The following is a 26603-nucleotide window of genomic DNA, read 5'->3' on the forward strand; positions in this document are numbered from 1 at the left end:
GCAGCATCAGGTGGTGTCTACATATTATATATACGCATTGTCATTAAAACTGAACAAACATAGTTTTTTTGTTTGTGCCGTTAACTTTTTTCCCTTCTATGGAGACGATCCTGGCCAAACTAGATCTCACTGCCATATGATTTAATTGTTACCAGATTTACATCAGTTTGCCAAATCTCCAGTCCCTAGTTTTATTAGTTAAGATTTCGAACTCTACGTCCCTATGAGGCCGTGTCCTAAAAGTATATACCTACATGAGTACATGACCTCTCTAAAGCTTAGAAACCTTCATATGCAGTACTAATATAGTGCGGTGAAAATATTCCAATTTTAAAAAGTATTTGCATTGCACCATTCTTTTATGTGAGTTCAACTTTTTTTTGAATAAAATCGAATTGAGTTTTCAAACGTGTTAGAATAAAATGTTATTTAAATCAAAAGTATGTACCTACTAAGGAGTATTGATATCAACTTCGAAGCAAATCGCCCACAAAATAATTCTTTACCCCTTTTTAACCCCGTTAGGGGATGAATTTCAATAAAATATGTAACAGATCTTCCATTAATTCTGTTAAAGAATGTTTATGCAAAATTTGAAGTAGATTGGACCAAGGAATCACGTTGTCCCATACAAACTTTGCTCCCTTTTTCATCCCGGGTAGAATTTCGGAAATCCTTTCTTATACACCCTCCAAGTTTCAGGTCTCTACCATCAGTGGTTTAGGCTGTGCGTTGATCCGTCTGTCAGTCATCAAGGGCAAAGCATTTTATGTGTATAGATAGATGTAGCGTCAAATCGCAACATTAAGACATTCGCAATGTTTTGTGACCCAATTTTTACTTAATGACCCAGGTGTTGAATTAAGAACAAAGGCAAAGAACCGTTTCAGTCCCAATTATCAGATTAATTGTGTGGGTGTTTGTTCGACCTCCATGCGCTGTGGCACGACACGACAATGGCAGGTCTACAACAATGAGACTTATTTCCTTGCGACGCTTTGGAACGTAACTTGAAGAATGCACGCGCGCAAGCTTCGTCATAAACTTGCGGGAATTAAGCCAAACCACAGAATATATAATAGTCCTGCCAAACTTCTGTATTTATGTTTCCGTTGTAGGTACAGTCACGTCTAAAAGTATGTATACACAAAAAAAATTGAAAAATATGTAGCCACACATTTTCATCATAAATATGTATCTATTACTGACACCAAAAAATTGTATTCATTAAACTGTTTCAGTATTATGTAATCACAAAATGCTTCAGAAAGTTGCATACTTAAATAAATTCCATTTAAATGTATCCACCTCGTAGGCAAAATAAGTATACATGAATGGGTTCCATATACATATAACCACACCAATTTCAAATATTTGTATACGCCGTTTGATTCATAAATATGTATCCAGACTGCAACAACAAACCTTGTTTGACTGGCATAGAATCGTAAGTTGTATATTTAACTGATTTGACAATTCACGAAAACAGTGCGGACTTGTCACTGCATACGTCTATCTCACGATTATTCTATGACGCACTTGACAGTCCTTAGATTGAATTGACTTGTAAATATTGAGTATTTCAGTTTAGGGTCATTCTCAGAAAGGTGCACTAAGCATTTTTTTGTTTTTATTTTAATTATATTGTTAATTGTTAGTGGTAGAGCCGCACTGTAGCCAGTTCTTGGTTTGCAAGATAGAAAACACTACCTATTTGTAACTTCAGATAGGTTATATATTATAAAGAAAGTCACTGGCTTCATGGAAGAACTTCATTTTAAAATCAATTACTTACATATACTTATACTGTCAAGTGCAAGATCGCCATTCTGTCATCGTCATTCAGAAGCTGTCTTCTATAATTAAAATTACAATGATTAAAGATTGCAAATTATAGATGCTTCAGTGGATCTGTCCTCAGTGATGACGAACAACTTGAACAATTTTGATCGCTTTGGCTTAGTCGATATTAATGACCACTCTGGACGTTTCCAAGTATTTGTGATCTTGATGGTGTATAAAAAATTAAATATATCCATACCAAATTTCATCCAGCTCACTCAGTCAGTTCATCCCCATTTTCTCCCCTTAAGGGTTGCTTTTGGAGATAAAAACTAAGTACCTATGTTCAGCCCCTTGAAAGTCGAAACCAGTCGGTTTCGACGTGATACCGGAACAGACAGAGTTACTTTCAATTCATCACTCCATAGTATAAACAAAGTCGCTTTTTTTGTCTGTACGCTTAGATCTTTTAAACTACGCAACGGATTTTGATGCGGTTTTCAACATAAATAGTGTGATTCACGGTGTCTATGTATACCGTAACCGTGTTGTGCCGGAACGGGTCACCAGTAATATAATATTATTTTAATGGAGTATGGATTCGTAGTATGTATGTCCTGCCCGCATGCAGGTTACGAAAGAGACAGACATGTAATCTTAACAAAACAGTAATTCTTCAAAACGAATCAAATATCAATCGTGTTTACATATTTATGAATCAAACGGCGTATACAAATATTTGCCGAATTGGTGTGGTTATATGTATATTGTATATGGAACCCATTCATGTATACTTATTTTTGCTACGAGGTGGATACATTTAAATGGAATTTATTTAAGTATGCAACTTCTGAAGCATTTTGTGATTACATAATACTGAAAAAGTTTAATGAATACAATTTTTGGTGTCAGTAATAGATAAATATTTTTGATACAATGTATGACTACATATTTATGCACCCTTGTTTTTGTATACATATTTTTAGACGTGACTGTACGTATTTTTTTTGTGTTTACCTGGAACTCTTCACTCATTGTCAATAAATAGTAGCGAAATGATCAAGAGTTTTCATCGTGAAGCAAAGTATAAAGTTGATATTTATGGTTATGTGTAGGATATCGTCTTAAATCTTATTAAACCACCACTTTTTATGCACCATATACGATACATTAATGCTCCACTTGTAAGGTAAAAAGTTGTACCTAGTTCATTGATAAATTCGTAATGTAAGTACCTCCTGAATAAATAATATACCTGTTTAAATCCCAGTCCCTGGCCGTCACAATAAAACGAAAAATTAGTAGTTAGGTATAGTTTTAATTTTTTTTAATAATTGCCCGGAAAACTAATTTATCCTAATTCACCATAGTCTTGTAAATTTCTGATTGAGTTTGTGAAAACTAATCAGCAATTGCAAAATATCGGGTTGTCAAACCATCGGCCATAAAAAGCGTTTCACAAGCGAATTTCGCGGCGCACGGATTTTCAAGGTGGATTTTACGGCGAGCTTTGTGTCGAAAGGTCCTTGCTCCATGAGGTAATCAGATAAAGCAGCTGCCATGGGGCTTCGGGCTCGGGCTCGGGCTCGGTTCATCTCGGCGCCGCCTGCGCCGGTCGGAAGTTAGTCTGCCAATGGTCGCGCGCGCGGACGAACGTTGCACAAACACGCTGACACGCCGTCACGACATCGATACGACACGTGCTACACAATCAAATTATTAATCTCCGATCAAACACGGGTCATTGATCGAACAAATTCCAAGTGCCCAAATTTAAAAGTGTGCAAATTGATCGCCATAATTTCACCGTGATTGCTGATGTTTACATTATTAAGTTTTATTAATGGTAGTCGTGAAATATAAACTGTGAGAAAATACCTTTCAGGGTAATTGTGATTATCCATGTGGAAGTAATGCTGTTAACACAAATAAATGCGGCAGAGATTTACCTACCCGCCGGCTCGTGGGACGTTAATTCAATTAGTTGTTACGTCCATACTAAATCTGCGTCCTTTTACGTTTATAAGATAACCAGCTGGGATTGTACGATGAATAGAACTAATAAAATGTAGCTTTAAAAAAATGGTGGTGCACGTGCAACAATAAAGGTCTTCCCTGTCTAACAAAGAGCCCTCAGCTGGGGAAGGCCCACAACCAGAACATGTCAAACGGGAAGCAAGGATCATTACTCAAACTGTTTGCGATGTCAGGCCATTGACTGTTATTTATTTAGTTGTGCAAAGATAAATTTTGTTGTTAATGCACTAAAACAAACGATAACGAAATCATGACACATTTCCTTTGATAGTATTACTAATGGCATCATTCAATAATTACCTATTGTACCTACTGGTATCTATTTAATAATTTACTTTGTCATATGCCTGTGTGCGGCGTTATTTTCTACATACATACGTAACTTCTTAACACCTTTCCTCGCACCTGCATGGTAAACGTAAAATAACGATAAATGTTACCCTAACTCCTTTAACACTTACATATACATATATGGGTACGTTAGTAAACAACGTTATTTTCTTTCTTTATTAAAATAGAAATAAGGAACTTGATGCAACCAAAAGATCACTAAATTATTATAAAACTAAACTGTTATAAAAATAAGTGTTTCGTAATGCCTAGTACTTCCTATGTGTACATTCCTGTGTGTAGGTTCCCCTTGTTTACGCATATTTTTTTGTGTCATAATTCTATTTTGCATAATCCGCTTTTCGCTACAAAGTGGAAAATGCACGTTATCGGCTATGTTATAAATTGGCTAGTTAGTCGTGTTTATTGTAGGTATATTACTATTTACCAAGTCCAGTCCCCCTACTAAATAACTATGATTTTTAAACCGGGACAATTTGCTTATCGGCCGGGACGCCGGGATACCATGCTTCAAACCGGGACAACGGACATGTCCCGGCGTACCGGGACGTATGGCAACCCTATACTAAAGTCATGTTGACATTCCATACTTTTGTCAAGGAAATCATTATGAAATAGATTATTAAAAGATTCCACCTGGGTCATGATTCAATTGGTTCGAGTGTAGGTACAAAAGTAGTAGTTGTAACCTAACTAACTTAGAACATCCCAGTAAAATAAAAAAGTAAATAGGTATATTGAAACAGTGACAATTACAATAGTTACCTAACCTACATACATTGCCTTTAGAAAATACACAAATTAACTAATAGGTGTTCGTCTTTGTACTATCTCACATAAATACATATAATATGTATCTCAACGTCTGTGAATTGTGTTTATTTCTTTTTATTTTTGTACAGTAAATGGTAATAAAGGGTTTACATAATTAATGAATATTCTCAATTTTTTGATTAGCACATAGGCACGAAGCGAACAAACTTATATATAGGGGGGCGGCGACAAAGGGAAAGGGATGGACTCTTTTCATGTCACTTTTGATAAACCTTTCGGAAAGACCATTATTGCCAGAAGAATGCGCCGTCACAAACTTTTTATATATTTTTAATATATTAGGCCTACACACTAGGAAATATGTAGGTATATATTTTTATACAGATATATTTTGTATCGATGGAATGTCCACTTTATCTCAGCGATACCACTAATAGAGCTATCTAGGGAATGGCAAATATTTGCATCACCACTCCAGCTATCACGTTACAGAAATAATCTCGGTATATAGGTACCTATCGATCGATTGATAGACACCAACCGCTAGAACGATAATTGCGTGGTGCTAGATGATTTGCATTTCCGTGTAACAGCACAAGATGACACCGTTACATTGATACAGGGTCATCATACGATCATACCATGACATAACCAGTCGTAATGTTATGGAATTCTATAATTCAAATTCACGTGTTCGACGCCTATAAATACTAAGGTATAATAGGTTGTAGTGTATGAAATGCATAATTAATCGTTGTTAATCACTGTACCGGACAAAAAAGCTGACAAGCGTGATTTAGAACGCTATTTTATTTTATTTATAATGCGGATAGTTTGAAAAATATTTGCGTGATCATAATGTTTTTATTTTTCAGGAAATATAAAACGAGTGAATTAGTTTTAATAAAATGCCCCAACGAGAGGATAATAACAGAAATAATACTAAAAGGATGTTAGTTTAGTACGAAACCATTAAAACATATATTTTTTTTATTTAATTACTAAGGTTTTTATTTATCTAAATGGAGTAGGGCAGACTCGTAGCGTGCGTGGTTATTGTTGTCCAAATTCCGTTGCCGTAGCAACATTGAATAGCTTTTTACCGGCATAGCACAGCTTTCGGCATTCAAGTTGCAGTGTTACGACTAAAAAGCTGGTGGCTAGTGCTCAGTAAATTTAAGTAAATGTCTCATTGTGATTTCGAAGATGACGGTAACATTATCGGAGATTCGTGAGTTAATTAGTGAAATGAATCCTTTTGTTGCGCTTTCTTTAACGCGAAAGAATAATTTAATTTTTACTGTATACAAAAAAAACTGGTTCCAGCTAGTCACCCAATTGCAAATTACCGTTGCTGTAGAGCTTAGTTAGTAATTAGCCGGTGCTCGCGTAACTGTAGTTATACATACACGTTCTAACTATTTTTTGTGCTTGTTAAACGGTGCTCTGAATATGATAATGTCGCATAATCACTTGATTATTAATCAGTACAGCAGCTTCCAGTACCCAAGCAGTAAAATGCAGTAGTAAAAGTAGAGCAAACTATCGACTCTACTGCTATTTACTATTCATTTATTGCCTTACTTCATACATATAAAATGCAACAAAGTATCTATTTAAATATGAAACGTGATAAATAAAAATAATTTGATATTTAAAACATTATTTGTTAGTTATAGATGAGAAACAATACTAAGAGGTACAATCGGTATTCAACTAATATCGTTACGGAATTCCGGTTCATTAAACGATTATACTTCAAAGAGCCATTTAAATTGCGTTGCTCTGATTTTTATGTTTATTTAAGTGCAGGACTCCGGCCAGTAGAGCGTATCGAGCAGCAGTTCAAAAATACCAACTTAATAAGGTATATTTGAGAACCTACATTTTACGTCATTCAGAAAGTTGTTACGACCTCGGCTTGATTCGATTATCCACATAATAGAGTTGTCACTTCGATGGAAATTAGGTAACAGTAATTTAATTGCTTTGCTATTATAAAATAAGAAGATTCAAAGGTGGTCTGACCCGGCTTTACGTAATGACTCGTTTACCTATATTAGCGATACTTTTAATTCGACAAAATAATGGCAAATTTCGTCAAAAAAAATAGATCTCAGAAAAATAAAAAGATTAACGTTTTTGAGAAATCGCAATCTCTCACTAATCATCATAATTATCCATTATCCATCAACACTATTGTTTTTTTGAGTTAAAGATCTTTTGGGTAAAAGTTTCTTCTTCTTAAAGTGCCACTCCATTAGGTACTGTAGGTTAGCAGATAGCGCAGAAAATGTATCCCTGTCTTAAAAAAGAGAAAGACAAAATATTAAGTACTTACTAACATATTACCTACTCGCATGTAGAGTTGTCAATTTATTAGGGTGCGGATATACAAAATAACCATAATACAACCATCGTCATGCCATTTTCCATACTGAGCCTTTATCTAAGTATCTGGATTGTGATTTCGAGGCATATAAGATTTCCTTTCACACTGCAATAATGTTGAAGCCTTTGTCAGCCACACCACCGCATCCCGCCTCCATTAGCGTTCAAAAGATTCGCAACTTTCTCTAAAATATGAGCACTCTTATATGCAAATATCTACAGATATTGTACTTGAGCAGATCAAGAAACTCTCAATGTATTTGTGTTTAACCTGCCTAAAAGAAGGCACCCTATTGTCATCTATTTTGCTAATGTCATACCTACAATTAAGGATGACAACTACTGGGATAGTAAACACTCTGAAATCTACCTTTTATAGGATAGGTAGGTACTTGACCGGTATTCTATTTTCTTTATTAAAGCGTCTGAACATATTTTATTTTAATGGGTAGTATGAGTCCTTGAGACGATTACTGCGTGAGCTACGTAACATTATAACAACTCGCGAAACAAATACGTTATTATTTTACCCGGGTTGTAAAATAATAGTACATTGTGTCTTGAGGGCGGTAAATAAGGAATTACGAACGAGAATCTATTAGAAGCCCGAAGTCGAAGACTGAGAGCTTTAATGAGTCGATGTTCGTAATTCTAGTACCGCCCGTGCGACATACAATGTTTTTCATCACATTTGCAAGTAAAATTGTATATTTGTAAAAGAAAAAGTAATATTTTTTCAAAAATTGCCGATACCGCTGATTGCGCTCTTGGCAGCGCCAGCTCCGCGCCGCCCTCCCCCTTCGCTCCGCAGCATGTGCATGGCGTGCGTGTGCAGCGCGCGCACGGAGCAGCAGCACACCATGCAGTAACATACTCATTTACCGACCTTGGGTTTCATGGCGTGAAAATTAGTACGGGCAATGACTCATTTACCGACCACGGGTTTCATGAGAAGCACATTAAGGTCGAGGGTTTTATTTGGGAGGTTGCAACCAAGGTAGCCTGCATGTTACGACACTGTTTACGAGCAAGTGTGATGAAAAATAGTTAAACGACTGCACTTTATTGAATAGAAACAAAATATTCTTAGAACTGTCTGAAAAACCATCATTATGGTTAGATCAAGAATAGGCTGGTCATTTATAAATATTGATATAAACTGTGCACGATTTGCACAAATTCAAAAGTTTCCGTTCGATTGTTTTTGTTTTCTTCTTCTAGTATTTATTTACCTCTTCAACCCAGAAGATTGGCCGTCAGATTCTTGTGCTCCTCTTTATTGGTAGTCTTCCGGAACCGCTCTTTGACAAAGGCGATGCCTGTCCACTCTTAAGTGCTCTTTCTCTCCACTTTTTTATTTAATATTAAAATTAGCTCACGAAATTCCGTGTTAGAATAAATTCTTGAAACAACCAAACCTCTTTCTTAAATTAACCGAGCTGTTGGTCAGTCACTAATCACTTAGCAGTATCTTTTCTCGCACAAAACATTGCGTGGGTGGGTAGTGTACCAACATGTACCTATGCCAGATTAGGGCACTGCATAACTATACATATAACACACTTACCTTCAAACACAACACTTACAAATTAATACAAACCAATAAAAAAGGTAGTATAGACAATTGGAATAGTCGGCAATATGACGTTTAAGGCGTAAGTACTTTGTTCAGCTTAGTGTGAAAAAGTTCAGCTGTCATCTACTGACTGCATTAATCTTTCTTATAGCCACAACATAACACGGACCGACATTAGGTGCTGACAACAATAACCACCTTGCTCTACTAGCTCATGCATGCGGAAGTACGAGCCGTCAAATCTACTTATGTTATATGTAGGACAAAAATATAACCACCGTCGCAGACCGGACATGTTCGATTTAAATAATCGAAACAGGCTTCTGTCATTTCAAAAAAGATGATTGCTATGCAGTGTTTCATAACAGCTATTGAAAGCTATGCTGACTACTGATTGACAAGTTATTATTTACTGAAATGTCATCAACAAAAAAATTATAGCTCCCCCTCTACTGCCTTTCATATACAAATACCTAAATTAAAAACTTTAGTAGATATTTATGAAGCATTTAGAAGCGTAGTGGGACCCGTGCGTGTGTTTAACTAAGTTTAATTAAGCTATTGCAAGCATTTCCTACAACGTCTACTGGAAATCTTAGGAAGTAAAAACAGGAACTCAACTGATTAATTTACCCTGCTTTAGGTATTTACGCATAAACTGTATACCAGTAAACATTAAATTTCAAACATAGCTAACGAGACATGAGGTTAAGATGATTTAACTGAAATAATACGTTTTTATTAGTGGTACGTGAAAGACTGATCAAGTGATAAGAATGTAATAAAGTGGAGTGATAAACTAAAACGTGTTGTGATGACGATGGAAAAGGCTGGCGTGATGCTAGACAAGGAGGCACCGGTCAAAGGGATCGTGGCCCAAGTGGTCACCATATTTAATGGCCAAGCACAAAGGTACGTACGTCTATTGGTCAATAGGAAAGTTAATTTTTAGTATAAGGTGTCAATTAGGTACTGGCAACCCCTTCAATAACGACCACCTTACCAAAGTGAATTGTGGTCACCTATAAATTGAACTCATTTTAGTATAAGGTGGCCAGTAATTGAAAATTTACCCTATACCTGTCTTATATTGCCCATTTCTACACTAAGGTTACCTGTTTCAAAAATGTTATTCGCAATATTTATTCTTACTTTAAGATGCATATTGCGAGGCGACTTCTATTCTAATAGTAGTTGTTATCGTTAAATTGCGAAAGCAGTTACAGACTACAGTAGAAAAACAGCTAGGTAATCTGTCGATTGCCATATCCAATCTGCTTAATGCTTAATTTTATTTGTCCGTTTGTTTCTTTAATAACTTTTTTAATCTCCAAAAAAAAACGTCTACTTCATTCTGTAAACTGTGCTAGCTACCAATGCAGGAAGTTTTTGATCTTTTCTTTAGTAGATTTTTTGTGCATAGAATTTACACTAATTTATTTTTAAGTGCTACACGTTGGTGGTAATGTTCCAAAGGCGGAGTAAACCACAAAATTAAATACAGCTTTACGGCATCGTAATGATTTCGAAACCAGGATAAGCTTTCACATTCAGAATGTTCGTAAACATTTTACAGTCGAAAGTAGAGTCACCAATTTTATGTCTTTACAGCATATACACATAACACTTTATTAATTATAAATATGAAAAGCATTTTTAATCTGGGTAAGTAAATAAATGTATCCAAAATACCCTAAATAAAAAACCCTCTTTCAACATTGTCAGAAAAGCTACATCGTTTGCTCTTAACTTAGGCAAAAAAATAATCGCCATTAAAAAGGAACGTCTTTCATGCTCAGAGGGGCTACTACGAAATTCAAAAATCGAAGTTCGTATCCAACTGTGCCTTTCTCTCTCGTATTAATAATATTAGCGTCAGCAAGACGGCAAGATACGAAGTTCCAATTTTACGCTTTGTACTTTGTACTCGTATATAGGGCCAGAAGCAAGAAGCAAGATACATAAAGATATTAGTTTCAAAGCACGTAGTCCGCTGCCCCATTATTTATATCTCAAGCAAAATGTGAGCGTACGAAGCAAACCGTTATTTAATGGGATGGACCGGTTACCTCGAATCTGAAGATCGAGATACAAATCTTGTTCTTTATTGTACCTAAAACAAGTATATTATGTAAAAATCATCACATTTGGTTCTTGCTCTAATAAATTGGATGTAATGATGAAATATAAATCCTGACCGGATGCAATAATTTCCTTTTAGACAGTGTAGATGAAGTCATCTCTATGTAGAGTTACGAACGCTGAGATTTGAAAGATTATTTATCTAAACTCAGTGAAAATGCAATAGGTTTTCTTCATTATTAAGATGTTACACTTAAATCACCTAGCCATTCTAGTCAAGTAAGCTTAACTATTTAGACAAACTAATTAGTATGTTGCGCGATATTCTTTTTCTTTTAAAAACCGACACGCAATTTTTCATTAATCAGCATCATCTACATGCCAACTTCTGCTAACGTTACTAGAACTTTGCTGGCTGGGCCCATCGTGTGTTCTAAATAATACCTACTAATGACTAACTGATTACACAACACACGCATTGTGACGATACCGCTGCATAATAAAACTGTCAAAGCTTTCAGAATTTTATAAAGAACAAGTTGCGCCAAGTTTCTACCTACCTATAACGATATTTTATAAATATGTATGCAGGCGTTACTTTGCGGAGGCCCGCCCATGTTCAGAACGTTTAAAGTAAGAAATGAATTTTGAACACGGGGGCTACTTTTGGGGGTAAATTAGAACATTAAATAATTGCTAACTGTAAGTTGTGACATAACTAGGTAGGTACTTAAGTAGATATCAAATGAAAAAACTTTGATGAAAATTTCAGAAATTGTTTTTTTTTTTTAGTTGTCATGTCAAATAAAGACGATGATCCCAAGCTAAAATTCCACTTCAAGCCAATCAGTAGGCATAAAACGCGACGCGCTCCACCCAGTGCTACCCCTGACCCGAGATTTATTTTTAAATATGTACTTCTGCTGCCACTCCTTGATCATTATTTTGTACACTAACCAATACCAGCCAGCACTTAGCCAGTGGGAGATAAAACAACCTAATCTATGTGCACCCGTGATATTAAGAGGCTACTTAAGTAAGGCAGATGGAAACGCGTAGCTCCGGTGTGTGGTTAAAAACGGCTCTTGTTATTATCCTTATTTAGTTACGTAATTGATACTAGTTGATATATTGTGTCTACATATCCATCTATTGCTTGTACTATAAGCTACTCGGATTACCTACTCGTACAATTGACATTGACGTATTTATTTTTCAGTACGAACCGAAGCTACCTGTTTACACAAATATTTGATCCAGAGCTCAGAAAAGAGAATACAAAGAACATAACCCTCCTAAAAAAGTACCTACATTCAAAAAATAAACAAAAACAACCAAAATATATAAATTGACTTAATTAACTTGCATCGATTACTTAGTTCAAATTTGGACCCAACTCAATATTATGTTACACTCTTTTTCACTCACTCACTCTTTTTAATTTTTATTTTATTTATGTTAGGTCTTTTATAGATATTGATTGATAGGCGAGTTAGTAGGTACATCTACGTACAGATATGCGACTAAGTACCTAGGTATACTGATTCTGTAACTAGTGAAAACAATTTAGTTTTAATTGTTGTTTCTATACGTTTTCATCTGAACAATTTCCGATAGCGGCACAATACATGAAATAAAAGTGTTGTGAAATACACAACATCCTTCCTATTGCACACAATACTAACATTGACCATTGTTTCACTCAATACCCAAAAACACAGATGTCTATCGAAAAGTTTTGTAAACATCAGAATACTTAACGACCAGCTGTGGCGAGCAAGTAGTTCTACTCAATTAAGTGTCTATTAACAGAGCGTTAACCCCTAATTTGTACGTACATACGTAGCAATAGATAATGTCAGTTATGGTTATAGATTCCTACGGAACTTTATGTGTTATTAGTATATACTAATTTTATGTATATTCAGTTCCTTGTTTTTTTCTTCCGCAACATGTATTTTACCACAGTTGAAAGCGGAATAATTTAGTTAGGCGCTGCGGCGCTGCTTTAGCAGTAGCCTCATCTTCTCATACTTGTCTTAATGTATTATCGAATTATAACGCTTAGCCAAGTTATTGTCGTTTGATCTTAAAACTACATCATACCGACTGATATTTGTATTTTCAATTTGAACGCGACAATAAATAATCGAAGATTCAACACAGAGAACTAGCAGATTACGAACTTTGCGGGTAAAGTTGCTTATACTTCAAATCTAGTGCTCAAAACCGTCCTTCTCAGAAATGCATTTGTGCTAATATAACTGTAGTTTAAAAGGTAAGGCATCTGTTTTAAAAAGCGTGTAAAATTGAGTGAAGCTCTCAAGCGTCGCGGTCGGCCGCTTTCCAAGCAATCTGTGACTTGCCCCGTCTCCTCAGCGTAACATAATCACCAATTCCCGAGCGGCCTTTATTGTCTCAAGTAGGTAGGCGATGCGTTCTTCACTTTATGCATGTATGTACATACCTAGCTAGCCAATTAACGCAGCTAGTATCCAACTACGAAATCATTTTTTAAAATGTAAATGATTTTGCAGTGTAATCTGCACGAGCCAGTTAGTAAATAACGGTTTCAGGCAGACACACGGACAGACATGGCGAAACTATAAGGGTTCCTAGTTGACTACAGAACCCTAAAAATGGGTCATCCAATTTGTAAAATTAGCCGTATTATGTATGTGTATTGCTCGGTTTGCTAAATAAATCAGCTGTGCTAGGGGGTGATTATTGAGCGACGCGACGCATGCGCCCTGTTTGCAGACGTCATATGGACCGGCGTTTCGCGCAAAACAAACAAACGCGTCCAGACAGTGACACTGACCCACACAGCCTGCACTACCGCTGCTGTCATACTTAAAGTAGAAGTCTAGTAATACTAGCACCTAGTTAGTTAATCCGCATTTAACTCGGGACTTTTGTGTTATCTATAGGTAGATAGTGTTTTGTTAGATGAATATTTATTCAAATTGTACATACGTAAGAGTGTGGAACAAAATTTTGCTAGCAATAGGTTGTAAAACAAACAAAAATCACGTGCAAAAGAAAGTGTTGTGGAGTTATTGCGCGGGCAGCAAGCGTGACGCGATGTAATTCAGCGGGCATCAGTATCGGCCGCTGTGTTCTCCCTTTCAGACACACCTGACTACATCATTCGACATGCCTCTGTTGCTAAACTATCTGTCAATGCCCTCGCGTACTCCGAGTTGAGCGCAGCGTCGAATCGGACGATAATCACGGGGCCTGACGATGATAAAACGTAACTGGTGCAAGAGAAGCTGATTGCAAACAGAGTGTAAAAAGAAAACTGCGTGCTGATTGTGATCCGTTTGGCTTGAATGGGTAGGGTCGTCGCCACGAGATCTGATTTTTCCGGGCGAGCTGCGTCGGCGGTGGCGGCGGCGGCCCCGATACCGATAGCGCGGGCCGCTCGCGGGCTTCAGTCGGCCGCGTGCGTGCGCGCCGTGAAAGTCTCCCGCGCGGCATGCGACCAGCCACGAGCGCCGCGGGCGCCGGCCCCACCGCGGTGTTGGGCGCGCGTCGCCAGAAGACCGACCTCCATGTGGCGGAACCCAGCACCGCTCGTTCCTGTAGCCCGGCACCCAGCCTTCGCAGCCAACGCGCAAGGCAATACAGGTGGATAAACATCAGTTCTACCTACACACAGTGGTCGTCAACTAAGTGCCATATTGTTCGCTCCAAACATTCATTTTGCAACTATAAACATCAGTTCCTTCCCCTTAAGTTTGATATGATATCTGAGATTAGCCTGTATTATCAGATATCAAGTAGTTTCTACATCGCGGCTTTCAATGTTTTCACAACTGTTCGTGGCAGCTCAATGTTAACGTATCAACTTCTACTCGCATTGCATTATTGATTTGGTTTTCTTTTATGAAACATTTGACTATTAAACACGATTGTAACAAAGCATTGAATACAAATGTACCTACCTAGATATATCTTAACAAATAAAAACTATTGTTTCGTTTCGAGTGCATTAACAGGCTAAAAAACAACTTGGCCAAGCCACTAACTAATGCAAGGCCAACCGAGAGGCAACTGTGTGCAATTAAGAATCACTCTATCCGTTTTCGTCATCCGAAATTAAAGTTTAACAAAATATTGATCAAGGTTTTTCCTGGTGGTAATCCAAGTAATGTAATAATAGACAATTGGATTATGCTGGTCCGATGATGTAGCGATCAATGAGGCAATAAGGCCTATAAGAAGGTATTAGTGACTGCGGCACTTAACCGCCAAATGATATGCTGACAAAAATATTGCTGTTATTTAATATTTGTTAACTTCATTTATACATTTTCATAGCATAGGTACTTATTGAGTTGTGTTTTACGCATTATTGGTCAATGCTTTCGCAACCGGATGTTTTCCCTTTCCAATAGTATCGTCGTGGTTTTGTTTTGCTGTTTTTCCCCCACAATCGCTATTTGGATCAAACTGCCATTCTTTCCAACATTCTTTTGTTTAAAACTACGACCCAATAACAGCGATATCTATTGACACATCTTGACAGCTTCCGTTTGCAGTAGCCACTTGCAAGATTATCTAAGTAGTTGGAACTTTTACATTAATATTTTCAGAAACTGAAATAACATGAGCAACCTGTAATCCATCGTTGTTGTCTTCTATTTTACCGACAACTTTGATGAATATTATCTATGACTATTATCGTAGGCTGATAAACAAAATGACTCATTTTAATTGATCAGTTTTGGTTCCTGATCATGTCTAAATGGCAACAGATGAAGAGACAACTTTATTTTAAACTTGAAATTTAATGCCAATTATACCTAGTGCCATCCACGAAGATGCGTGATTTTGTCAAAATTAGACATTAATGACATTGTAATAAGAACCACGGCACGCGTCATCGTGAATGACTCTACTTTTAGTTGTGTCATACTTCCTGGCTGTGACATGGTGTCGCATGGAATTAAAAATCACATAAAAAAAATACGAAATTGTACGAGAAGACAGTGATCAATTTGTCACCGCCAAGAAGGATACTTTCTGGCGGGCGCTCTATTTCACTGGGAAGCAGTCGACTTTTCAAATTTCTTGTGAATCAGAAAAAAATACGAAAAATGTACGAAATTGTACGCCAGTTAAAAAAAAGTTCTACCCGTAGTTACGAGAAAACAGTGATCATCTGTCACCGCCAGGAAGGATATCCTGGCGGGCACTATCTAAATATTTCATCATGTAGCAGTTGTTTTCAAATTTCTTGTGAATCAGAAAATACCTATATACGAAAAATGTACTTAATTAAAATAGAGTAGGTACTACACGTAGAAATAAAGAAACGCTTTAGAACCTGAACGTACACTTTTCTCGTACGTGTAGTACTTTTTTTTTTAGTTAGCGTACAATTTCGTACATTTCTACTACATTTTTCTGATCTACAAGAAAAAGTATCCTTCCTGGCGGTGACAGATTGATCATTGTTTTCTCGCAACTACGTGTAGTAATATATTTTTTTAATTAGCGTACAATTGAGTACATTTTTCGTAAATTTTTTTGATGTGAGTTTGAATTCCATACGACACTGCGTGACCGCTAGGAAGTATGACACGATTAGTTGCACTAGACACACACGTGTCGCGTCACTGCGTGTCGGTGTGAACGGTCCTTGGCCCCGAGGGAATTCGTAATGGCTACCTATGCCTTATCTTGAGCGTGCCAACACGCTCTTGGCCGGTTTTTCACATGAACTTATTTTTCTCAAAACCAGCTTTCCATTTACTTAATTTGATTTTTTCTGTCAATAAAAGAAATGTACTTAATGATTTGTAGCAGATAGAAGAAACTAGGTACCTATACTAAATAACCATGGATTGATAGTACCTATTGTTAAATAAAACAGCCAGACAAATTACAAACACTTAATTTACTTCTAAATATAGGTCTGGGCGTGTTACAGGTGATATAAACATAACTATAGCTACAGTGTCCCATTTTCACTAATGAATTCATCAGGGCGCGTCACTGACGGCGGTTGGTGAATTACGGAATTGGCAATCTGTTTCACTTGTGAGGGTGCGAAGTACTAGGTGAGGGTGATGAAATCTATCGCAGCGCTCATGGTGGCCAAAAGTAGAAATAGTTCTGGCTCTGTCATCTGTCATACTGTCTGTTATCTGTTATTAACAAAGCAATTTGTATAGACTTTAACTAAGGTGCTTTGGGTAATTCCACGTGGATTTTTGATGAGTTGACATGACGTTTGTAATTTCGTTAATTACTCCGAGTTGGTAAATTATATTTAAAGTCTTAGGATATTTCTGTCGTTTCCACTAATCGATCTTATATACTATATAAAAAAGTTTCTAAAATATGATCGATTTATGGAAATATTGGTATTCAAAAACTAGTTACTTATTTTTTTTGCACAGGGGCTATTTCGGAATATAGCGGGGTTATTCTGCGTGTTATTGAAAGGTGGACTTTATTATAATTTGGCTCAAGGTTCATATTTCTTTTTAGGCTGAAATTACCCCATTCATTTTTATTTTTATTTCGTTAGTAATATCCACAGTTACAGATTTTTTCAATATCTGTATTCCGAAATAACCCCACAAACGCAATGTGGTTCTCAAAATTTGCCGCAAAGGAATATTAAATCTACATATATTATAGAACAAAGCTGGATTAGTTACACCATTTATAACTCTTGAACAGCTGGACAGATTATTATGATCTTTGATGTGTGGATTGTAGATTTTGTCTCCGCCCCGAATAGCAGAATAGGGGAGAGGAGCGAAGCCGCGGGAATATACTAGTAAGTATATAAAACAATTAGAAATGCCATGTCACTTTAATATTTTGAACTAGATTTTACCCGCGGCTACGCTCGCGTGAATCATAAACATTCAATGAAGCAAGCAATCAAGCAAGCATGCTAGCAAGCATTTAAGCAATCATTTAAGCTAGCTTGCAAGCAAGTATGCAAGCAAGCAAGCATGCAAGCAAACATTTAAGCAAGCTTGCAAGTGAGCATGTTTCGCTCGCGTGAACCATAATCATTTCAAAGAAGCAAGTATGCAAGCAACTAAATAAAGTTCATGCTACATCGTTTTGATAGCCGAAGTATCAGGTACGCTACCCTGTTCGACACACTGGAGATCTCTTTAATGTTGTTAGAGAGGGATCTATTAACAAGGAACCCTACGCCACCCTGTGATGTTTGATCATCCTCGCGGAAGTACAGAAGGTGGCCCGAGTCTAAGATGATGGTGCCCTCTTTATGTATTTCACTTAACTCCTGAATATGCCACCCTTATGTTCTCCAGCTCCACTTCCAACTGCGCTAGAAGAGTCCTAAAAGTCCGTCCGTTCTAGGTAGCCAGGGTCAGTTTACTTAGGTAGCCTTGGATCGACCGGGATTCTTAGCATCCTCTGCCCTACCGTTACCATGAACGCTACTATGACAAGGAATAGCGGGGCGACCGGGAACTGGGGGCCATCTCTTTGCCGTGCGCTTAATTCTGGTAGGGGTTTGCCCATAATCCCCACACTGGGCATGCGAGTTGGCGATCGTAGGGCACAGTTTATTGCACCGCCGATGCTGCAGCCAATCCGGGGCCCGGGGACTTAACTGTGCCGATTTTGGCTGCGCTATGCCGCAATCAGCCAGCTGCCAGAGCCCAGTCTGTCAGACGGCAGGGTGCACCACGGCAGGTAAGGTTGGCTTGGGGTCCATAGATGGAGGTTGGCACCACAAATAAAAAAATGTAAATCTTGAAAAGTTGAAAGTTTGAATACCTCAGACAATTACCATACTAAAGTAAGCTGGGGTTATTTCGGGAATCACTTCACTGGAATAACCCCTAAAGGGGTAATTCGGGAAAAAAAATTAAACTATAGCTAGGCCTTTTAGACTGACACAGTCATTCGCAAAAAACGATTATTTGTCATAACATTAATAGTTCAATCTTGTAACTTATCAGGTTTAGAGTTAGCGGTGTTGGGGTTATTTCGTATTTAACTTTTTGGCACGAAAATGCACTCGACCCAAAAAAATATATATTGCACGTCCAACCGATGTCAGCGCCTCGCATCATCTGGAGAGACGCGAGGAGCGGTAAATGGGGCGTCCATTTAAGTGCTGCCAGTGGTTAAACATCAACACGTTTAGGAGAAATTTTAAATAAATGGAATAACCCCGTTTACGGAATTACCCTAAAGCACCTTACCTAATTTTAGTAATAGATGTTTGTGTTATGATGCGAGCTTGAATTATTGAACACTGTCCCTGTTTTGTTCTTAATTCCTCTAGATCTCGGACATGTCCAGCAACAATTTTCCTTGAAACGGTTTGTGATTGAAATTTTATATTGAGTGATACTCACAAAACCGGTCTTCAAAATTATACTCATTTTGATCTGAAAACGATATTAATTTATTACTAGCGATATAAGAACCAATTATATAATTTTACTTTTATTCAAAGAAACCATAAGATAGCTTTATCTTTTCGTTTTACAGTAAAAGTACAACTAAACATGAAGTAAACAATCACTGACATAACGAAAATAAAACTACTTTTTGAATAAATTTTACTTACCTCATTTAATTTTAATGACCAAAAATGAATTCACTATCTTTTGTCTACCCAAATCACGGTATCACAGTAATTTTGTATTATAAATTAAAACGTTATAGGTTTGATTTTTGTCACAATGTCGCGATGAAATTTCAAAACGTCAGAGCATCAGAGCCATAAAAGTTGCGGACGCTAGGTGGCGCTGATGTCGTGCACAGAGCCAATACCTGCCACTCTGCTTGCGCGACTCATGAAACATGTCGAGCTACTCGTTTAAGACGTGAGTTGTCCGAATTAACTTCCATTTAATGCTGTAGCCCGTGACTCCGTCCGCGTAGAATTCGTTTATCGCTCACCCGCGGGAACTATGCAATTTTCCGGGATAAAAACTAATTTATGTCCTTCCCCGGGATTCAAACTATCTATACACCGAATTTCATCTAAATCGGTTCAGTAGGTATCCAGAGAATACCCCCTACAACCTCACAAACTTTTTTTTATTATGAGAGGGAGACAAACTTTACCTCTTTATAATAGTAGTATAGATAAAGATGAGTCTGTTTCACGGTAGTTTCATTTTCTAATTGTTCTAGGGCCAGCCTACCGGTCCGCACAGCGCGGCTGCTGCAGCGTTCGCGTGCGCAGACGCCATCCGACGCCGCGAGTGAGGCGGCGTCGCCCGCGCCCGCCCCCGCCTTGTTGCTGCAGGATGTGGTTGACATCAAGACTCTACTTCTGCAGCTTAAGCGCGTCTTACAGGAGGCATGTATACCTACTTTGGAAGATGGAAGGTTCGGTTTTAATGGCAGGATGGCGTTATAATGTCCTTTAGTTCGACGCCAGTCAACGAGGAAGAAAGCAGGTCATACCCTAGTAGTCAAATTGGTAAGAAGGTTACATGCTCGGTTCGGTATCGGTTTAATTCATATGTTTGGCAATTTGTATATTAATCGAGGCAATCAGATAACTAAACGAAGCTGATTAGTAGATTTTTAAATAATCTGATAATTTTATAGTTTATTCGTGTACAAGTTGGTCACTTACTTACCTATCTAGTTTATATTTTAACTGAGCTGAGCATGTAACCCTAAGTCTTAAGGAGTGTTTAGGATAATTTTGTCATTTTATTTGATTTGTCAACGAACCGCATCGGTAAAACAAGTTGAACTCTCGTGAATGACGGAACAACAAAAATGTTATCAGATTTTATCCTATCCTCAAAATTATCCAATGCACTCCAATATTTTTTTAACCTAGTTTTATGTACCATACTTAGTTTATTTAGAAAAAAGCTAAAATTAGTCAACAATGATCAAAATTTGAATGGACGGAAGATTGGCATAATTAAATTGAACGAGTCTGCAACCAGCCATCTCTGGGGTTAAGTAGTGCATGTCGTTGTTTGAATTAAAAGTCATGAAATTAAAGGACTTATAAATTCTTTTGCGAAATCATACATATTTCCAATTATAATATGTACCTCTGGAAACTGACTAGATCATCTTAATTAAGGTACTTTAATTCATCATCCCAGCCTATATACGTCCCACTGCTGGGCACAGGCCTCTTCTCAGAACAAGAGGGCTTGTCTATTATTTATTATGAATATTATTGTGATACAGCTATTTCCATTTTCTTAGAGCAGTTCCACTCACTATTCGAAAGTTAATTAAAAAGGAAACGTCAGTCTGGTACCAGTACAAATCTACGATTAGAGCGCAGTAAGAATTTTATCGTCCTTTCATTTCAATCGCATACTGCTTGAGTGTTGTAGATATTTTCTGTTACGATTGTTGTAAATTACGTTACATGTTTTTTTATTTGCATAACGAGAAAGCATGCATAAGTAATTATTATGATTTGCCGTGTGCAAGCAAGGGCATAGAACGTAGGAAGTAGAGGAACCAGTAATGTTCATTTGCGGTTTCCCCGTATTTACTCTTTATAAGGAACCTGCCGTAACGACCCATCTAATCAAGTATGTTCGCATCGCAATTAGCACGTTTCCCAGGTGTACTCGTAAAACAATAATTTGCTCGCTTTAGGTCCCATTGATCCGAATCTAGATTCATTGTTTGTCCGTCAGTAATCCTCTGGGAAAATTTAGATAACAAAAACATTAATCCATTTTAAACAATGCTTAATTGAACCTTATATCTTATTTCACCAAGTCTTTTAAAAGTACCTAGTAAAAGTAGATATTTTTGTAGCTAATGATATGAATGTGCAATTAACGCGTCGCAACAAAGCTAAACCGACGCTCGTGTCAGATATAGTTATCGCATTACTGCGGGACCTTGGTATCAAGTTTCTAAAAGTTTTTTCATTCTTTGTTAGCACTTCTCTGTCTTCTCTGTATATTTGTATAAAAACATGAATGGGTCGAAAACAAACGTATAAAATTACGCTTACCATTGAAAATAAAAGGTATTTGCTCTTTCGAAGCGAGCGAGCGAGTGTTATGCAATAGACACGTAGGTCAAAGTCTGACTTTACAGGTTAACAAGTTCATTAGCCTTAACCAAAGCGGGTGTAGGTTTACAAATAAGTCTAGGTACAGTAATTACCTTCTATTTTCTCGCAGCGTCTAAAGTTAAAAGGATTCTGCTTGCTGCAGACGTTTTGTACAAACTCCGATTAAAATTAAACAAAAAACAACATTGACTCCCGCCAACCTATACCTAAAGCACGCTACCATTTATGTTCAAGCTTCATTTAACACATACCATTTTAATACTGACAAACAGCAGACTCCCCTTAACTTTTGTTTAGCGAAAGCGTAGGCTAGTGTAAGCACCATTTTGTTTGTTTGCGTGTTGTAACGTTTGTTTATTTGGTTGCATCGCCTTGTTTGCCGCACGCAGCCGGGGGAAGAGCATCATTCGATGAGTGTAAGTACTGCCTCCGCAATTTGCAATAGAAAGGGCTACACAGAGCGTTCACTTGACTACATTATTTATCAAAGGTACTCACTTTAAAAGCAAAATCACGAAAAAGTCTCCGTTCTTCTTCCAAGACGACTGTACAGTCACCAGCATTAATATCTGCCACAGAGGAGCGTGCAAAAATATCTGACACGTCCTTCCGGCCGTAGAAATAGAGTCGTATCAGATATTTATGCACGCTTGTTGTGTCAGATATTGGTGCTGGTGACTGTACCTCTATGACACCCAAGGGCACATGTCTTCCTAATTTTTAGTTGACTTTGACTGAAGGAAGTCTATACCTGAGTCACGGTACTATTAATGCTTATATAAACTTACATTTTTTTTGTATTCAACGAACTCTCTTTGCACCTGAATGCAGCACCGCCATTGATGCTTCTACACTTTTCTTTCTCCTCTTTGTCTTACACTTTAACATTTATTGTCAACATGACTTGCTTATTTAATTTTATTATAGTTATTTATGGAACTGTATCGTAATAGAGGTCCTTAAAACACGAGTGTGGTTTTATTAGACCAGGCGTAGCATAGGGTCACATTGAGTGTTTTAAGGCCTAATTACGCATACAGTTGCATACAATACTTTATCTACATCCATATATTAAATCCTCTATCATGTGTTCAAGAACCATTGAGACTGACTGACCTGATTGACCTGCATAACTCTAACTAGGTAGTTGTGTCTGCCTCACGAGCTGCGCCCGCGACGACCTGCTGCTGCTCGTGCGCGCGTCGCGGCTCGCCCCGGTGCTGTAATGATGTATGAAATCTCATTACGATACAGATATCTGTAGTCGTATATGAAATAGAATCCAATGTCGTTATGTTGGTAAATTATCTTATTACAATTATCTATGGTTTTTGAACGCATAATGGAGGATTTACTATATTGGTGTAGATAAAAAAATTAATCTCCTTATGCTCACAGCCATTATGACTGCCAGTCTACCACACTCGGGGTTACTATCTACCTATTGAACGGTATCGCTTGACAATGAGTTCTTCACCATTGTCTTGGCACGGTTTCCATGACACAAAATATTTGTCCTTAACCAAGCGTGACGGTTATGGATGCAACGCTTGTTCTTTTGCACTTGAGAAATTAAGAGAAAAATGCTTTTGTTAATAAAACCAAGATTGAGCAATAATTGCGCTGAATATATATGTGGTAAAAATGTAATTCTTCTTTATTGAACTTTGAAGTCATAAAAATAATTGGAAAGAACGGAAAATACTTAAGTACTTTTGCTTAAATACAATCTTGCTGTTAGATAGAAAGATTGAAGCAACTAAATCCGTGACGTAAAGTAAAACTTTTTTGGTCAAGATTCAAATGGTTCGACTGTACACTTCGAATTAATAAACCAGCGCGTAAATCGGATAAACGCAATTTACGCGACGTTGAGGGTTAGGCATTGAGGTTTGCAAGATGCGTGGATGTTTGTTATTTCATAAGTTAATCAAGTATAAACATCGGTAGGTACTAATTGCGCTAAAATTTGAGACTTATAGATGGAATTTCTTCAAAGTGAATCTCTCATTTTATTTATTTACTCGTATTTCTTATTTTCTGTTCATCTAGACAGTTAATATTGCTGACACAAGCTCTACGCGCCCGTCCGAAATTCTAAGCCTCTCTTTACTAGCTTAAGTAAGTTTGTACGCGCGAATCTTACGCGACAAAGGGTGGATAGAGTTTCGCTCGCGTCGTTCATGTCCACTGTCATTGTTTATCAAAGTAAAGGTCGAAGTCAAAATCTGGGGCACGACAGTGTGCCCCCGTTAAGTTGAGTGGTAGACAAACTGCCAATACCATAGATTTATTTATCTTTTGTCGAACCATTTCAGCGTATTTTCACGATTCTGACTTCCAGTACTGAGCTTTAGTGGAAGGCTGAAATTTTAAGCTTAAACTCAGGGTACCTACCTACTTATAAGAACTCTGTAACTTCTAAACACACAGTCAATCACACAGGTGACATCCAAAGTAAAATAGATACATTATTTGAAGCCATGGATCGCTAATCCGGATCCGAGCTAGATATTTCAATTTGTGTCTTTAATGATGATCGTGCGCATTGCAGAGCGAAACTCTCGACCCGTTGCTGGCCGCGTGCGCGGAGAGTCCCGCGCGCGTCAACGGGCGCCGCCCCCCCGCCTCGCCGCTGCACCCCGACGCCTGCGCAGAGATGCGTCGCCAGATAGTCTTCCTTCAGGTAATAGATTCAGGTGTTACATTACGGAAGTCCCCATCAATGAAATAAGTACAACCTTTTTACCTTGCCCTTCCGGTTTTAACGTCCTTGCCCTGCGTTCCTACCTTCTTTCTTCTTTTTTACTAGCGACAACTATCAGAAACTGAGAAATTATTATCAACTTCCGTGCTTCTGGTTTTGCCAGAAATCAAACAATGTACCTAGTCTGTTTACGTTATTTGTAGGTAATCTAAAACTTACGATAGAATTATGAATCACCGACGAAGTTCACTGCTAGGCTACCTCCCTCCACATCGACCCGTTTTGGATTCCAGAAGCACTGACTTCCCTAATTTATCCTAATCATCATGACAGATTGTTAGGGTATCATGCAACTGATTTGTAACATTAAGCCCCTTTTGGTATTTAGACGCATGCTTTAGTCGTCCGACAAACTAAAGTTTGATGGTGTGTATTCCAGAGTCAACTGGAAGAGCGCGACCGATTGGTGCGAGTGCTGCAGCAGCAGATGTTACGGATGGCGGGCGGCGCCGAGCCGCGCGCTGACGACACCTGCTCCGTCGCCACGCAAACTGATCGGGTGAGTTATGGGATGATGATGATGGCGATGATAATGATAATTATGTTGACGATGATGATGATAACGATGATGAAGGTGAAAATGACGATGATGATAATGATATAAAACATGAAACAGAATTCGTTTTTATAGGTAGTGACTACATAAATACAGAGGGGATACTTTTAATCCTTCGCTGGTAAAGGATTAGCACATTTTCATTTCGTAGAGTAAACGTTTTGCCGAGTAACGGTTTGCGGATTAATGTCGTAGTCAGACGTAGATGAAGTAACGATTCGCTGCTCAACGTTACCCATCTGCTTCCGTTGGCATACGATACTCGAAATAATGCGCCGAATTGCATTTCTACAGATGCGATTTAAAACTTTGGTGCAATTTAACTGGATAACATAACTAGCTGTTTATTAAAAAGAGCCATGATTTTAACGATCTACATTATTACTCAAATTTAAGTTAAAAGAATTGTTTATACCTACCTCTACACCTACCTAGGTAAAAGTGCGTTAACTATAATACATACTTAATTGCATGTTTTCATTTCAGTTGCGGCCGCCGATGAGCTCGGCGCTAACGAGTTCTGAAAATTCCGGTTTAGTGAGGTAATTGAATACTATTAATACTAATAGGGGATACACTATTTATGACACCAATATGCACTGGATTGATATTTATGAAGCTAGGTATCGCAGATATCTTAATAAATAGGAAGTTACTAGTTACTTTATGTTTGGGACTAGATAGAACAGGACGCAACACAAAATATACTTCAAAATACCATACTAAGAAATAACTCTTTACATGCACCCTACACTATATTTGTTTCGTAACAGCCAACCTTGAGCTGGTTTTTTTTTCAATTGATTTATTATCTAAGTATAAGTAGATACCTTGGAATGTATTGAATTTTATTTTAAATTTTAGATGTTTAGCATAATATTTTACAAAACCAATATTTCCTTTCGCTGTACATAATTGTTTTTTACTCACACATATATTTTATTATTTATTGTTTTAGGTTTATCAACGCATCGATACATTCGTTGAAGTCAATTATACAAACATTGCACTCATCTATCACCCTCTTGTACATACCTTCCATAATTCCATCATACTATTTATCCATATGTAAAGAGAACAGTAGAGTTGCATTAGAAAATACTATCTCAAGAATACAATGCTTGGCATCTCATTTAGGCAAATCACAATGGATTTTGATACTCAGAGATTATATGAACAGGAAGATGACATTTGCTCCCACTTCAATGTGCAGAGTTACTCTAACTGTAACTCCATATTTCGCGGGAAT

The 26603-nt window shown here is 37.5% G+C and overlaps 1 protein-coding gene across 1 annotated transcript in view; it reads left to right on the plus strand.

Moving 5' to 3' along the window:
• The window catches only part of LOC141427362 (uncharacterized), a gene marked incomplete in the record, with an annotated part of 87063 nt that overhangs the window by 57015 nt on the left and 3445 nt on the right, over positions 1-26603 (plus strand). Inside the window, 5 exon segments of the mRNA XM_074086702.1 lie at positions 20150-20318; positions 22421-22447; positions 24586-24717; positions 25178-25297; positions 25841-25896. Of these exon segments, the coding sequence (XP_073942803.1) occupies positions 20150-20318; positions 22421-22447; positions 24586-24717; positions 25178-25297; positions 25841-25896 (504 nt within the window).

Source organism: Choristoneura fumiferana, chromosome 4 (genome assembly GCF_025370935.1).
Source record: "Choristoneura fumiferana chromosome 4, NRCan_CFum_1, whole genome shotgun sequence".
Lineage (NCBI taxonomy): Eukaryota > Metazoa > Arthropoda > Insecta > Lepidoptera > Tortricidae > Choristoneura > Choristoneura fumiferana.